The 14,776-nt window shown below is 43.5% G+C and overlaps 1 protein-coding gene across 1 annotated transcript; it reads right to left on the reverse strand.

The window, feature by feature from the left end:
* Positions 1-5,825: 5,825 nt before the first annotated feature.
* On the reverse strand, positions 5,826-6,461 carry LOC120709813. Its single transcript, XM_039995456.1, has one exon. It carries the CDS (start codon positions 6,459-6,461, stop codon positions 5,826-5,828), a length of 636 nt encoding a protein of 211 aa, XP_039851390.1.
* Positions 6,462-14,776: the final 8,315 nt, after the last annotated feature.

The raw sequence follows: 14,776 nt of genomic DNA on the forward strand, positions 1-14,776 counted from the left end.
GGTATTGACTTTAGTCTCCTCCACTTTCCTGCTATATGACTGGGGTTTTGGAAATATTTTTGCAAAGACCAACCATAGCTTTACTTCTCCATAGGATCTCTCATGTCGCTCATTGTGTAAATATCCTCACCAAGGCCCTAAACTTTTTACACTATATCATCCCGATCCATAAACTTTTAAAGTATGTCATTACTGTTCCTAAACCCGATTTGGGTCTCAAATCAGTCCATTATGGGTCCTGCCCACGTGATTAGCACACGTATGATGTATCCTGCTGGCGTAGACGGTAGCCGAACCGGTATGTAGATTTGCATTTAGACCCCCGTATGCTTTCAACGTTTCAGTTCTCCTCCTTCCCCTTCTCGTCTTCCTCGCGACGGGTCAGGTCATCCCGCGGCGGTGATCTCGCAGCGGCCGGTGATTATCTGTGATCGGATCTCGGCTGCGGAACGCGAAGGGGTGCACTGAGTTTAGGCAGCAGAAGTGGACAAGCTAGGTAGGGCAGGTGTTGACAATGGCGGTGCGATTGCGGCGCAAAGGGCAACCTCCGCCAGTTTATTGTGAGCTCCGCCATCCCTAATCCCATCTTCTTCCTTCAATCTTTAGGTGTGTTTGAGGAGTAGGTGGACCAGTAGGGTGCGTTCAGATTGGGTTCTATGGCTAGGCGATTTTGGTTAGGGTTTTGATGAATATTCCTCTGTTCAATTTTTCCCGGCAATGTAGGTAACGATGCGGATCAGTTCAGTGTAGAGGTTCATCATGGGGGATTTTTTGTTGGTTCTGGTAATCTCAAAACCTATGTGGATGGAAAGGTGGACTTTTTTTATGATTTAGAGGCAGATACTTGGTCCCTTCTTTGGTTTGATGATTTTGTGGAGCAATTAGGCTACCAAAAGGATAAAAACTTGAGGTTTTACTGGTTGTTACCTAGGAAGAGCTTAGTAGATGGCCTTAGAATCCTCCTAGAAGACAAAGACACAAATGCCATGGCTTCTATTGTGAGCAAGTTTAAGAACTTTGTTGTGTATTTTGATCATATTGACATTGCTGATGGGGTTAATTGGGATGATATTGCTGCTAATCCAGTGGCTGACATTCCTAAAGTATTGAGCCCACATAAAGTGCAGTATGTTCCTCAGAAGGTTGGTGAAAAGCTCCCAATATTCGATGCTAACTTGGAGAAGAGGAAAGTGCATCAATTTGAAACAACTGCAGGTGAATCAAGTGGTCCTACAGATAGTACTACTGAAGGTGAATCTGATGGTTTTCATGACAGTGACAATGAAATAGAGGATGGGGATGAGGACATTTTGAACTCATTTGTTGAAATTGATGAAGATGAACCACATGTGACCAGGCCATCTAAAGACAGTAAGAAAGCTAAAGACAGCAGGTTGAAACCTTTTGTTGTTCCCAGGCCAGATTTAACATCAGGTGAAGAAGAGACTGATGATGAGATCCTTGAGTTACCAGACTATGATACTGAGGGAGGTGGACACAACATCAAGTCATTCAGAGATGCGGATATGAGAAGCCCTACATTTTCAGTTGGACTTGTGTTCCCTTCGGTTGAGAAGCTAAGAGAAGCCATCAATGAGTATAGTGTCAGGAACAGAGTTGAGCTAAAGATGCCAAGAAATGACAAGATTAGAGTCAGAGCTCACTATCCTTCAGTGATTTTCTAACACAGGAGACATGGGAGAGCTCACTGTCACAACCTCAAGGGCCTCTACCAGATCCAGCCTTTATCCTGTCCAACCAGCCAGTGCAAAGGCCAACTCCACTGAATACAAGCACCATTGCAGGCAGGGCTGCATTAGCCAAGAAGAGTAAACCATCCACAAGTGCAAGATGAAAGACATCTTCCAAGAAAACAAAGGCATCTTCCAAGAGAGCTTCACAAGTGGAAGAGGAAGGACCTGCTGATATTGTGTAGTCAGTGAAGTGTTAGAGTGCATCAGTAGTCATTGTTGCCTATTATTTCTCCATATGCACTTGCTTGTCATGTATGCACTGTGTTACCTCAACTACAATGCGTGACGGCTGTTAAGTACTACGTTTAGTACTGACTTTACGTACTGTGTTACTCTGGATGACATTTATCTCTATGAAATGTGCTTTTGGGTTGGGAATTTCTGTGTTCATATATGTTATGTTTACTGCTATGATTAAACATGCCAAAATGTTGCTATGATGTCTGATCTTGCTCAGAACCTGCTACACCAGGGAAAGAGTGCAATTTGAAAGAAAATGAATACATGGGGGGTTTTCTGCTTATATCCATTGGCTCCAAACTTGGGCAGGACCCGTAATGGACTGATTTGAGACCCAAATCACGTTTAGGAACAGTAATGACATACTTTAAAAGTTTATGGACCGGGATGACACAGTGTAAAAAGTTTAGGGACCGGATATGGACTTTACTCTATTGCAAAATCAAACAAAGGATCCATGGAGATGACAAATCACACAAGTTGATCATGATTGTGCACGTGTGTGGAAGCTGGATGATGGAATGAAATACTCCTTTTATGAATCTCTCTCTCTCCTTTATTTGGATATCATGAGGACATGGCTATATAGATATCTTTTTCTTCTCTTTCTTTTCTTTTTTTCATGGACATTGATGTGTCCATTTTTTTGGGTCATTAAACATGGATTTATTTTTTGACATAGATATCTTTTTTTCATGGACATAGATATCTTTTTTTTGATAGCCCATGCCTCATTTGAAAGATACTAGAGAGAGAGATCATTAAACATGGATTTATTTTGTGGATGGATGGAATGGCATAGCTGACTTCCAGTGTAGAAGTTCAGCTGGTGGAGTGCACATGATCTTGATCAAACAAGTATGAAAGACATCTCACTAGGGTCACAAAGTTTGATGAAGATCAAAGCAACAACAAGGCACATATGTATAAAGTTTTGTGTCATGAAGATCGTCATATGGCTTTGGTAGGACAAACACGTGGAGTTGCAAAGCTGTGGAGGTTTTCTTTTTGGATAAAAATTTCCCAGACATAAAAGCAGAGAAAGCAAGGATTCTTCCATCAAACTCAGGCTCAGGTATAGCAATTATGGGTTTCCTAAGATATGATTCACAAGCTCAGGCTTAGCAAAGAATAAAAAGTATGCAAGCCAATCATAGAGAAGCACAAGAACCAGAAGATACCCCTTTGAGTTTAATGTTCGTGATTGATCAAGATTTCATTTAAACTCATAGGTTAGGGAGAGTATGAGGGGTAGAGTGCACAAACCATTGCGATGAAGATGATCGAAGCTTAGTGCTAGTCAGCCAAACCTGAGGTTCCACTACCTAATACTAGCTCTGATTCATCTTGACTTTTTTTGCATTCTGGTTCTGTTGATGCAAATATCAACACACTGGAATCCGAGGGCAAGTATTCGCCAAGTCATGGAAAGTAGACCAAGCGTGCCAGTCAATTTGACCTGAAATTGACAAGGGAGAAAACAAAGTCAAATTCGAGAGCGTATCAGCTGGGATTCCGAATATCTCTTAGACAGGCATATCGGCAAGCTCTGCCGATACAGTAGATGACAAAAAAGATATTAAATGCGAGCATGTAATAAACGAGTGTGTCGACAGGATCAGCCGATGCACTAGATGACAAAATCGGCTTTGAATAGCCGTTTGTACGTGTACAGCAAGATCTAAGCTACGAATGTGTAACTCAGAAGATGCAAACTAAAAACAAATATAAACTGGCTCTTGAGATAACAAAAGTGTTACTGCAAAACCTAAAGCCGATCTGATGTGTTTTTAGATGTGATAATGGCCAAAAAGCTTAGGAAAACCTACAAATCTAGCCGATATCGATAATTGGTGAATAAATCTAGACGAGACGACAGCGATGCGCTCGGAAGTCAAAGCCTAGATAAACTCGATAACTTTTGAATAGATTTGAACGAAGCCACAGCGATGCGCCCGGTAGCTAAAGCTCAAATATACTCGGTAAAACGAAAACTCACCAGCAAACCAAGTCGCTCGAATGTGAGGCGTCCTTGATCAACTTGAAAGAACTCGTCGAAAAGGAAAAGAAAAGGCGAAGTCGCCAAAAAGGTGCAAAGGAATTGTAAATTGTTGTTGTATTAGATGTGTATCAAGTTTTTCCGGTCCCTTACAACTCATATTTATAGCCTAGCGCTATCAAGTCCTAGCCAATTACGGCAAACATTACTTGACTATAAAGAAAAAAAACTTACTAAAGATAAACTACTTTAAATATTACAACCGAATCATCAAGATTTTCGTAGAGTCCGGATCCTATCCTCCTTCCTCGACTTCATCGGCAACTCTCCATCGGTCGAACACCGGAGCTAGCGGATCAAAATCTTCGAAGCATATTCATCTGGTCCATCGGATGGACTCCATCGGCCGATTCCGACCCTGTGCATCTTTTGGTTTCTTTCGAATCGGCCACCTTCCCTTCACAAGAATCACCTTCCATGACACATGTCAAAAATCGGTGTCAACACATGCCCCCCAGTTTCAGAATAATTTGTTTTGTTCCGAAACTACTCCAACCAGCATTTAAAGCCATTCCTCATATCCCGTGCATACGGCTACTCCGTACAACTGGGTAAAACTCTTCTTTGCCCCTGGCCTTTCGTCTTCCATCCGCGCAAATCGAACGCGCTGATTCGCCTTCCGTCTTTTCATCTACCAGACTGGACCATAAATATCACCCTTCGGTCCTGTATCGGCAGCAAACCTCCATCAGCTACAGGACTTCCTTTCTTCCTCCTTCAGTAAAAACCCTAGGTCTTCCCGTAGCAATGGCGGGCACCAAGCGCTCCGACGAGGGTCCTTCCAATGCCCCTCCAGCGATCCGACGCCGTTTGGGGTAAGCTTCTTCTCTTCACCCCAAATCACCACATTCTGGTTTGGCTCTAATCCCCAATCTTTGCACAACGACGACGCCCCTTCTTCCTCAGACTCCTCCAACTCGGAGGGTCCCTTCCCCGGTGCCGACGAAGGCACCATGGAGTACATCTGCCAACTCCTCCGAGAGAAGGATGAGGCTCGGGAGAACTACTCCTAGGAGACCATCAGGTCTCAGCGCCTTGCCTCAGAATTGGAGGCAGCACAAGCTGACCGGGCCATCGTCCGGGCCCAACTCACCGCCGCTGACTCCAGGGTCGCTTGTAAGCCGTTCTTTCCGAAGCATTGTCCCTTCTTTTCTTGAATTCTTATCTCTGACTCTTTACTTCAGTCCTGGAGTCGCAGATCCAAGCCCTCCATGCCGCAGCAGCCACCGCTACCGGGTCGGTGAACGCTCGTGGCAACACCGTCGCCGCCCGCCTGCAAGATATCCCCAACCGCGTCCGGGAGATTGCCGGGCACGGGGTCCGCCGAGGCACCGCTGTGGCCCTCGCCACAGCCCAATTCCATATCGGCCACGATCTTCTGCAAGTCGAACCGGTCCACCTTCCATTGCGGAGCGAGGACTGGTGGGCCTTCGAGGAGCTGGCCGACGACATGGAGATGGCAGCCGCCGCCATCTCTGAAGATGTTAGCATAGAGGCGGTAATCGGCAATGTCTTTGCCGATGATTAGATTTCTAGGAGTAGCATCTTCCTAGAAATAATCTTTTGCTGTATCGGCCAGATCTTCCGATCAGCCCTTTTGTAAACAATATTATTAATGAACTACCACCTTTTCTTGTCAATTTCTATTGCAAATCTTCCAATTGATATTGCGGTCTGAATTCGAACAATCTGAATTGTATAAAATTTTTTGCACTAAGGGCGATACATATCATATCGGCCATAATAATTCAACCGATGACTCAATCAATCAGCTATGCATCTACCCAAACGCTTGGGTAATACTTCTTTAAATACTTTCCAGTAAGAGCTCTAGAATATGCTTCTCCTTCGAGCGTTTCCAGAATGTAAGCATTACCAGGAACACACCGGCTTACTCTGAACGGCCCTTCCCATGTTGGTGACCATTTGCCGAATTTTGAACTTTTCATTCCTATTGGCAAAATCAATTTCCAAACCAACTCTCCTTGTGCAAAGGCCTTAGATTTTACTTTCTTGTCATACCATCGGCCGATCCTGGCTTTGTTTGCTTCAACGTTCACAAGAGCCTTCAGCCGATAGCCAGCCAAATCTTCCAACTCATCTTTCATCAGAGCAGAATATTCATCAGCTGTCAACTGATCTTGAAATGTGACACGTCGTGAATCAAGTTTCAACTCCCACGGGAGGATAGCTTCATGTCCATATACTAACTGATACAGAGACAATTTAGTAGCACCATGACAAGACATCCTGTAAGCCCATAAAGCTTCATGAAGCACGGTATGCCACTTCCTAGGATGCTCATCAATCTTTCTCTTAATCAGCTTAATGACCCCTTTATTAGATGCTTCTGCCTGGCCATTAGCTTGGGCGTAGTATGGAGAAGAATTCAACAGTTTAATCCCCATCGCAGTGGCAAACTCCTCAAATTCATCTGACGTGAACATAGTACCTTGATCGGTTGTAATGCTTTGTGGAATGCCGAACCGATAAATAATATGTTCTTTGACGAATTCAATCATCTCCTTTGATGTAACATTTTTCAGAGGAATTGCCTCAACCCACTTGGTGAAATAATCAGTGGCCACCAAGATAAACTTATGATTTTTACTGGATGGAGGATATATCTAGCCGATCAAATTAATTCCCCATCCTCTGAACGGCCATGGCTTGATTATCAGATTCATAGCTGATGCAGGAGCTCTTTGCACACTTCCAAACTTATGACATTCTTAGCAACCTTTGTAATATGTGAAGCAAACTTCCAGTATCGTTGGCCAAAAATATACGTTCCTCATGATCACCCATTTCATCTTGTAGGCCGATTGATGGGACCCACAGACACCTTCGTGAATCTCACCCATCAGTACCTTTGCTTCTTCTTTATCAATGCATTTGAGTAGAACCCCATCAATCGTCCGATAATATAAATCCTCTTCCAATAATACATACTTGATTGCTTGGAATCTGATTTTTATGTCTACTTTCTTGGAGGGATCTTTCAAATAATCAACAATCTCTTTCCTCCAATCATCGGCTGTTAATTCTAAGGCCATTATTCCCTCCATCGACCGATATCCTGAAGCATGTTGAGCCAGCCGATTCGCATCACTATTATGAAATTTGGGAACATGCTCAAGGGTTACCTTCTTGAACTCTTTCAGCAATCGGAGACATTCTTCATGATATAATCGCAAAATATCATCTTTGCATTCATACTCTCCAACTAACTGATTAATCACCAGCATAGAATCTCCAAAAATTTCAACAGCATCGGCTTTGATTTCTTGAAGCAATTGAATTCCCTTGAGAACAGCACGATACCCAGCTTGATTATTGGTTGCAGATGCTTCAATCGAAAATGAGAACTCAAAATTGGCCCCCCGAGGGGAAATCAACACCACATCAATTCCAGAACCATTCCCACATGAAGATCCATCAAAGAATAAAGTCCAATGAACAAGATCTACCATGCTTAGCTCAGGTCCACAATGTTGCACGACAAAATCGGCTACGGCTTGACCCTTAACTGCTTTAGCCGATTCATATCTCAGATCAAATTCTGACAATGCCAAAATCCATTTTCCTATTCTCCCTTTTAAAATCGACAATGAGAGCATATATCTAATAACATCATCTTTGCTCATGACAACACATTCAGCCGATAATAAATAATGTCTAAGCTTCGTATAGGAGAAGTATAAGCAAAGACATAATCTCTCAACATGAGAATACCTGGTTTCAGCATCCAGCAACCTTCTGCTCACAAAATATATGGCTCTTTCTTTTCCTTCAAATTCTTGAATAAGGGCCGATCCGATAGTACGTTCGTCAGCCGATAAATATAGTTTAAACGGCTTGAGCTTTTTGGGAGGAAACAATACCGGAGGATTCACCAAATAATGTTTAATTTCATCTAATGCTTTCTGATGTTCCTCTCCCCATACAAATTCCTGAATGGCCTTCAACTTCAGTAAAGAACTGAATGGCTGAATCTTTCCAGATAGATTGGATATAAATCTTCGAATAAAATTAATCTTGCCGATCAATGACTGAAGTTCAACTTTTGTCGTAGGAGCTTCGACTTTGTCAATGGCTGATATAGTCTTCTGACTAATTTCAATCCCTCGCTCATGTACCATAAAACTCAAGAACTGACCAGCCGATACACCAAAGGTACATTTATTCGGATTCATCTTTAAACCATGCCTTCTTGTGCATTCCAAAGCTTTACGCAGATCGGCCAAATGTTCTTGGTGCCCCTTCGACTTCACAACCACGTCATCAATATATATTTCCACGATCTTGCCGATGAGTTCATGAAAAATATAATTCATGGCTCTTTGATATGTGGCACTGGCATTTTTCAGTCCGAAGCTCATGACTACCCACTCGAACAAACCAAGATGTTCCGGACACCTGAACGCAGTTTTGTGGATGTCTTCTTCTGCCATAAAAATTTGATTGTATCCAGCATTGCCATCCATAAAACTAATCACCTTGTGCCCAACAGCAGCATCTACCAACACATCGGCTATCGGCATAGGGTAACCATCCATCGGCGTAGCCTTGTTGAGATCCCTGAAATCAATGTACACTCGTAATTTGCCTTCTTTTTATAAACAGGAACCACATTAGAAATCCATTCGGCATAATGACACTGCTGAATAAAATTAGCTTCAATTAACCGTGTAATCTCGGCCTTTATATCTAGCAAAATCTTAGGATTGCATCGTCTTGCTCCTTGTTGATATGGCCGATATCCCGGCTTTATGGGTAAGCGATGTTCCACAATAGATCTATCCAAGCCAGGCATCTCATAGTATTCCCAAGCAAAGCAATCTTTGTATTCTTTTAATAAACTCTTCAGTTCCTGTTTGTATTTGGGATCTAGATTGGCACTAATAAACATCGGCCTTGGTCTATCACCATCTCCGATATCAATTTCTTCTAGCAAATCGGCCGATGTAAATCCATGCCCCAATTTTCCTTCTTCTTCTAGGAACTCATCCATTAGGAACTTTCCGAAGAACCGACTACTTGGATCGGTGTGGAACTGTTACTGGCCGATTCATCATCGGCCTTAGCCTTGACACGCCATACTTGTGTCTTGACTCCCTTTCTACTCAGAGTCTGTTCTTGCTCTTCCTCTATGATCTCCAGTTGGCGTAACCTCTAAACACGTCGCTTCTGTGACCTGGACAGACCTCCTGGACACCACTGACGCTGATCCGTGTGATCAGGTTCATGCTCTGGATCTCTCCGCATCGGCTGATCATCTTGCATTGTCATCGGCCATCTGTTCTAGCCGATCATGTGCAGGTACTCTTCTCCCAGCAGGATCACGTAGCATGGTCCTGCCCCCCAGTCGATCATGCACCGATACCTTTTTTCCTAGCTGATCATGCACAGGAGTGCGCTCACGTCGATAAAGTTCATCAATATGACGTGGCTTTTTGTATGATCGGCTGCCATGACCATTGCACTCGGGACAATCATATGCCGATGGCAATGTCAACCCTTCTTCCCAGCAGTAGATAAAGAAAGAACACCTCCAATGCTCTTTCTCACGTCATTCCTCCTCTTCTCTGCGCTGCTGCCTTTCACGATCACGCCGACACTTGTTCAGCAACATCTGAGACGTAACACGTCTACGTGGCGCAGATGATCGTCCAGCATCCACTTGCGAGCTCTTCCCTTTGAATTCATCGGCCTCTATCTACGCTCTGGGATCAACAGCTCCAGACTTCTTGGCCGATGATGACGTCAAGACCTTGGCTTGAGAAGAACTTTATCTTTGGCCACATCAACCACATTCGTGGCGAAAGGATGCCCGTCGATCTTCATCGTCTTCTTGGGAGTCTCAAACTTCAACTTCCCTTGCTCGAAAGCCATCTGAATCTGTTGTCTGAAGACCTTGCACTCATTTGTATCATGCGATGTGGCATTATGCCACTTGCAGTACTTCATGTTCTTGAGCTCTTCTTCCGACGGGATCTTGTGATAAGGCTTCAATTTGATCAACCCTTCCGACAATAACAAATCAAAGATCTTGTCGGCTTTGGTAACATCAAACCCATATGACTCAGGCTCTTTCTTCCCAAACGGACACGTCACCGGCTTCTTGTTGTTCTGTATCCACTCCGCCGATGCGATCGTTTCTTGCTCCTCTTCAGAATCATCATTAGTAGAATATTCTACATAGTTTACTTTCTTCTAAAAAGGCTTTTTGGACTCATAGGATCGAGTCTCTCCTGACATCCTGGCTGCGATCTGGCTAATGCTCTCAAATTCTTGAGATGCATACTTGTCTTTAATGTGCGGTAGGAGCCCATTAAATGCCACTTCTGCCAACTGCTGATCAGACAACACCAGACTGTAGCATCGGTTCCTGACATCTCTGAACCTTTGAATGAAAGCAACAATCAATTCATCGTTCCTTTGCCTTAAGCCAGTCAAATCTGTCACTTCATTTCAGTGATCCCAGAGTAGAAGAACTGATGAAACTGTCTTTCCAGATCGGCCAAATATAATATGGAATTTGCTGGCAAAGTGGTGAACCAAGCAAAGGCCGATCCAGATAAAGACAAGGAGAACAAACGAACTTTGAGTGCATCATGATTACCCGCTTCTCCCAACTGTAGAAGGAACCTGTTAACATGCTCCATCGTGGAAACTTCTCCTTGCCCCGAGAACTTTGTGAAGTCGGTCATCTTGTACTTGTGTGGGAGAGGAATCTGATTATAAGCCGGAGGATAAGGAGTCTTGTACATAACAGATTGTTGCTTTGGTCTCAAACCAAACTGCTCCCTCATCACTTCAGCTATCTTCGTGCTCCAATCAACTTGCGGTACAATTATTGGCATCTGTTGAGGAGAGGCCGTGCTCGCTGCATTGGTCATCATCGCAAGTTGCTGATGTGCCTGTTGAGCTACCAGATTGGGTGTCTGTTGAGTCATCGTCGGCTGTAGAGCTGACGGACTAGCCGACTGTTGACTAGTAGTATCCATGTACGGTATACTGACACACTGTATCTACCCAGTTGCTTGATTATGGAAGACCAGTTGACTCCCTTCTAATGAGGAGATTGCAAAAGAAACACTTCTGAAGGAGACTAGGGTTGGAGCAAGATAGCAAGACGCTGCTATGGGGTCATCGGCGGTGGCGCCGATGCATTAGCTCGTGCAACCTGTTGTGGACTCCATGCACCTTGTGCATTTAGCTGTGTTGCCGATGCATCCTACTGTGCACCCATCGGCTGAGTGGCCGATGGATCGGGCTGAAAGGTTATCGGCTGAGAAGCCGATACATTAAACTGTCCCTTGACTGGTGTAGTAAAGAATTCTAGAAGAATACCATACCCAGTCATCGGATCCCATCCTTTGGGAAACCCAAATGCAGATCCACCCTGCATGGCTGTAGGGATAGGTGAAGTGGTCGTGTAGACAGGAGTCGTCGTAGCTGCATATGTTGCAGTAGTAATTTGTGGCGGCACCTGACTGTTGCTTGTCCCTGCCTGGCTATTTTGAGACGACAGAGCTGCTGCCATAGACACTTCCAAGGGGACATACTGCATCTGATCTGGTTGTATATAGCAAGGACCCATGCAACCTAGAAATGTGCCTTCAGTAAAAGTCTTGACCACTGCGTTGTGCACCGTGTTGCCCATAACTGTTGCACTCTTGATGAAAGCCCGTGCTACAGCTTGGCCAACTGCGTCCATCAACTTGTTCTCACGCTGAGCCTCTGTCAATGGCTGGAAAGATGGAAGATCGAACTTATTGATCACCTCACCAGATCTGGTAACACTGTACGATTTGATGCATTCATATTTGAACTTTTCCACCAGCTCCTCATATTCCTTCTTTTGTTCTTCTTTGATCTTGTCTTCAGGAACAGGAATCTGGTTTTTTTCACTAACTGCAGATTTATCTGTGATATCCACCATGTTGAAGCTTTCGTCACACCAGGCGTGCCAAAAGATGTGTTGACGCAAAAATCAACACACTGGAATCCGAGGGCAAGTGTTCGCCAAGTCACGGAAAGTAGACCAAGCGTGCCAGTCAATTTGACCTGAAATTGACAAGGGAGAAAACAAAGTCAAATTCGAGAGCGTATCGGCTGGGATTCCGAATATCTCTCAGACAGGCGTATCGGCAAGCTCTGCCGATACAGTAGATGACAAAAAAGATATTAAATGTGAGCGTGTAATAAACGAGTGCATCGGCAGGATCAGCCGATGCACTAGACGACAAAACCGGGTTTGAATAGCCGATTGTACGTGTATAGCAAGATTTAAGCTACGAATGTGTAACTCTGAAGATGCAAACTAAAAACAAACTAAACCGGTTCTTGAGATAACAAAAGTGTTACTGTAAAACCTAAAGCTCTTGAGATAGCAAGATTGATGTGTTTTTAGATGTGATAGTGGCAAAAAAGCGTAGGAAAACCTACAAATCTAGCCGATCTCGATAATTGGTGAATAAATCTAGACGAGACGCAGCGATGCACCCGAAAGTCAAAGCCTAGATAAACTCGATAACTTTTGAATAGATTTAAACGAAGCCACAGCGATGCGCCCGGTAGCTAAAGCTCAAATATACTCAGTAAAATGAAAACTCACCAGCAAACCAAGTCGCTCGAATGTGAGGCGTCCTTGATCAGCTTGAAAGAACTCGTCGAAATGGAAAAGAAAAGGCGAAGTCGCCGAAAAGGTGCAAAGGAATTTAAATTGTTGTTGTATTGGTTGTGTATCAAGTTTTTCCGGTCCCTTACAACTCATATTTATAGCCTAGCGCTATCAAGTCCTAACCGATTACGACAAACATTACTTGACTATAAAGAAAAAAACTTACTAAAGATAAACTACTTTAAATATTACAACCAAATCATCAAGATTTTCGTAGAGTTCGGATCCTCTCCTCCTTCCTCGACTTCATCGGCAACTCTCCATCGGCCAAACACTAGAGCTAGCGGATCAGCATCTTCGAAGCATATTCCTCTGGTCCATCGGACGGACTCCATCGGTCGATTCCAACCCTGTGCATCTTTTGGTTTCTTTCGAATCGGCCACCTTCCCTTCACAAGAATCACCTTCCTTGACACGTGTCAAAAATCGGTGTCAACAGGTTTGTGGGAGATCTCGAGTGTATATGCATGAAAGTTCCGAGAGATCTCCCCCACACTTGTTCTTGTACCTGGTGCTTATTCAAAAACAAAAATATGGAAACAAACTAATAGCTCTACCGGTTTTAAGAACCAGGGAGCTTTTAAAATTTATTGAAACTAAAATTTAATCTCACCATGATACTTACTCAAGCAAGGCTGAATCAAGATTGCATCAGCAAGAGTATGTCGTGCAATATTAATCCAAAACCTTGGCTTACCTTTCCATTTGAATTCAGCTCACTGACTCACCCAATTGGATTCGAATTTTCTGTAGGGGTTAGTCCATCTATACAAGTATTAACTCTGAGGTTCATCAGTCAAACTTGACACCATGTCAGCTTGACCGAAGAAGACATTTTAACCCAAACACCATGCTTGGTTTAAAAGGCCTATGAATGTGTTTCCAGACACACATTCAAACTAGAGCATACGGGGACAGATAAAGGGAGCAAGAATGCATGATTGAGCTTTATTCAAAGAGAGATAGGCATGAGCACGAACCTGATGATCCTCGGGCAACCTCCCGGCAGGGCTTTGTTTAATGTCAAAAGCAGGACATTGAGAGTACTTACCATGATGGTTTGTTGATGAAGACTCAATGTTGTCTCCATGGCAACTCCTCTCATCATTTTTTTTCATTTTTTTATAGAGCAAGATGCGAGGACATACACCAATTCCAAGACAAGATATGAATTGAGGAAAAAGAACTTACTTTGGGGTACTCACATACCTCCCCCACAGTTGGAGTTTGCAAAACTTCAAGTGTATGGAGTTCAAGTCTCCTTCAGCAATTGTTCCTCCATTAGGACATATCGAGGTGTTGTAGTCGGTGTAGCTCACATGTTCATAGGTGTTGTTTGTCCATCATTCTTCTTGATCTTCCCCTAGAAAGATTAGCGACCAAAAATACCCAAAGGAAAACTATATCCTAGAACATGCTCTTGCTTTTTATTGAAAGGGAAATAAATAAGTAAATAAATAAATGATAGTCCGGGCTATCACCCGGTAGTGCTTTGTTTCTGGTCATAAGCTCGACCATGCTAACTCTTGCAACCATTATTGGTGATGGGTCATTGTTTCACCACCAATTGTTGAAACTAGCTACAAGGTTAGTGCCACGGTTCACCCACGAAATCTGCAATGTTTACGATAAACATATACATCTAAAACCAACCTTCTGAAGATTTTGCAAAAGAGGACCTTAAGTTGGTTGTGGTCCTCGTGTGTGCACGGTGCACTAAGCATGCCTGACTCTGGAGTTCCATTGAATGAGCACGGTTTCTATGGCATCCCAAGAGTGAAACTCCCGTGCTCATTTGTGGAATCCTTTTCTTTAGACTCCAGAGTCGGCGCCTCACAAGATTCCTTGGCCCATGATTTCTCCATCTCAAGAGATGCATCATGAAAGATCATAATTGTATCTCGATCAAAGTCGAGAACAATAGATTCTAGGCCATTAGGAAGAGGCTCAAACTCGGTCAAGGATAATGATGATCGTTCATCTTCACAATAGTGAAGGCTATCTTCCGAGTCGTACCCTTGAGAAGATTCTGCA

The sequence above is a fragment of the Panicum virgatum genome, chromosome 5K (assembly GCF_016808335.1).
Source record: "Panicum virgatum strain AP13 chromosome 5K, P.virgatum_v5, whole genome shotgun sequence".
NCBI lineage: Eukaryota > Viridiplantae > Streptophyta > Magnoliopsida > Poales > Poaceae > Panicum > Panicum virgatum.

Bases quoted from the DNA above. Each gene is read 5' to 3' on its own strand.
- LOC120709813 (XM_039995456.1), bottom strand. From the start codon at position 6,461: ATGGGGATTAAACTGTTGAATTCTTCTCCATACTACGCCCAAGCTAAT.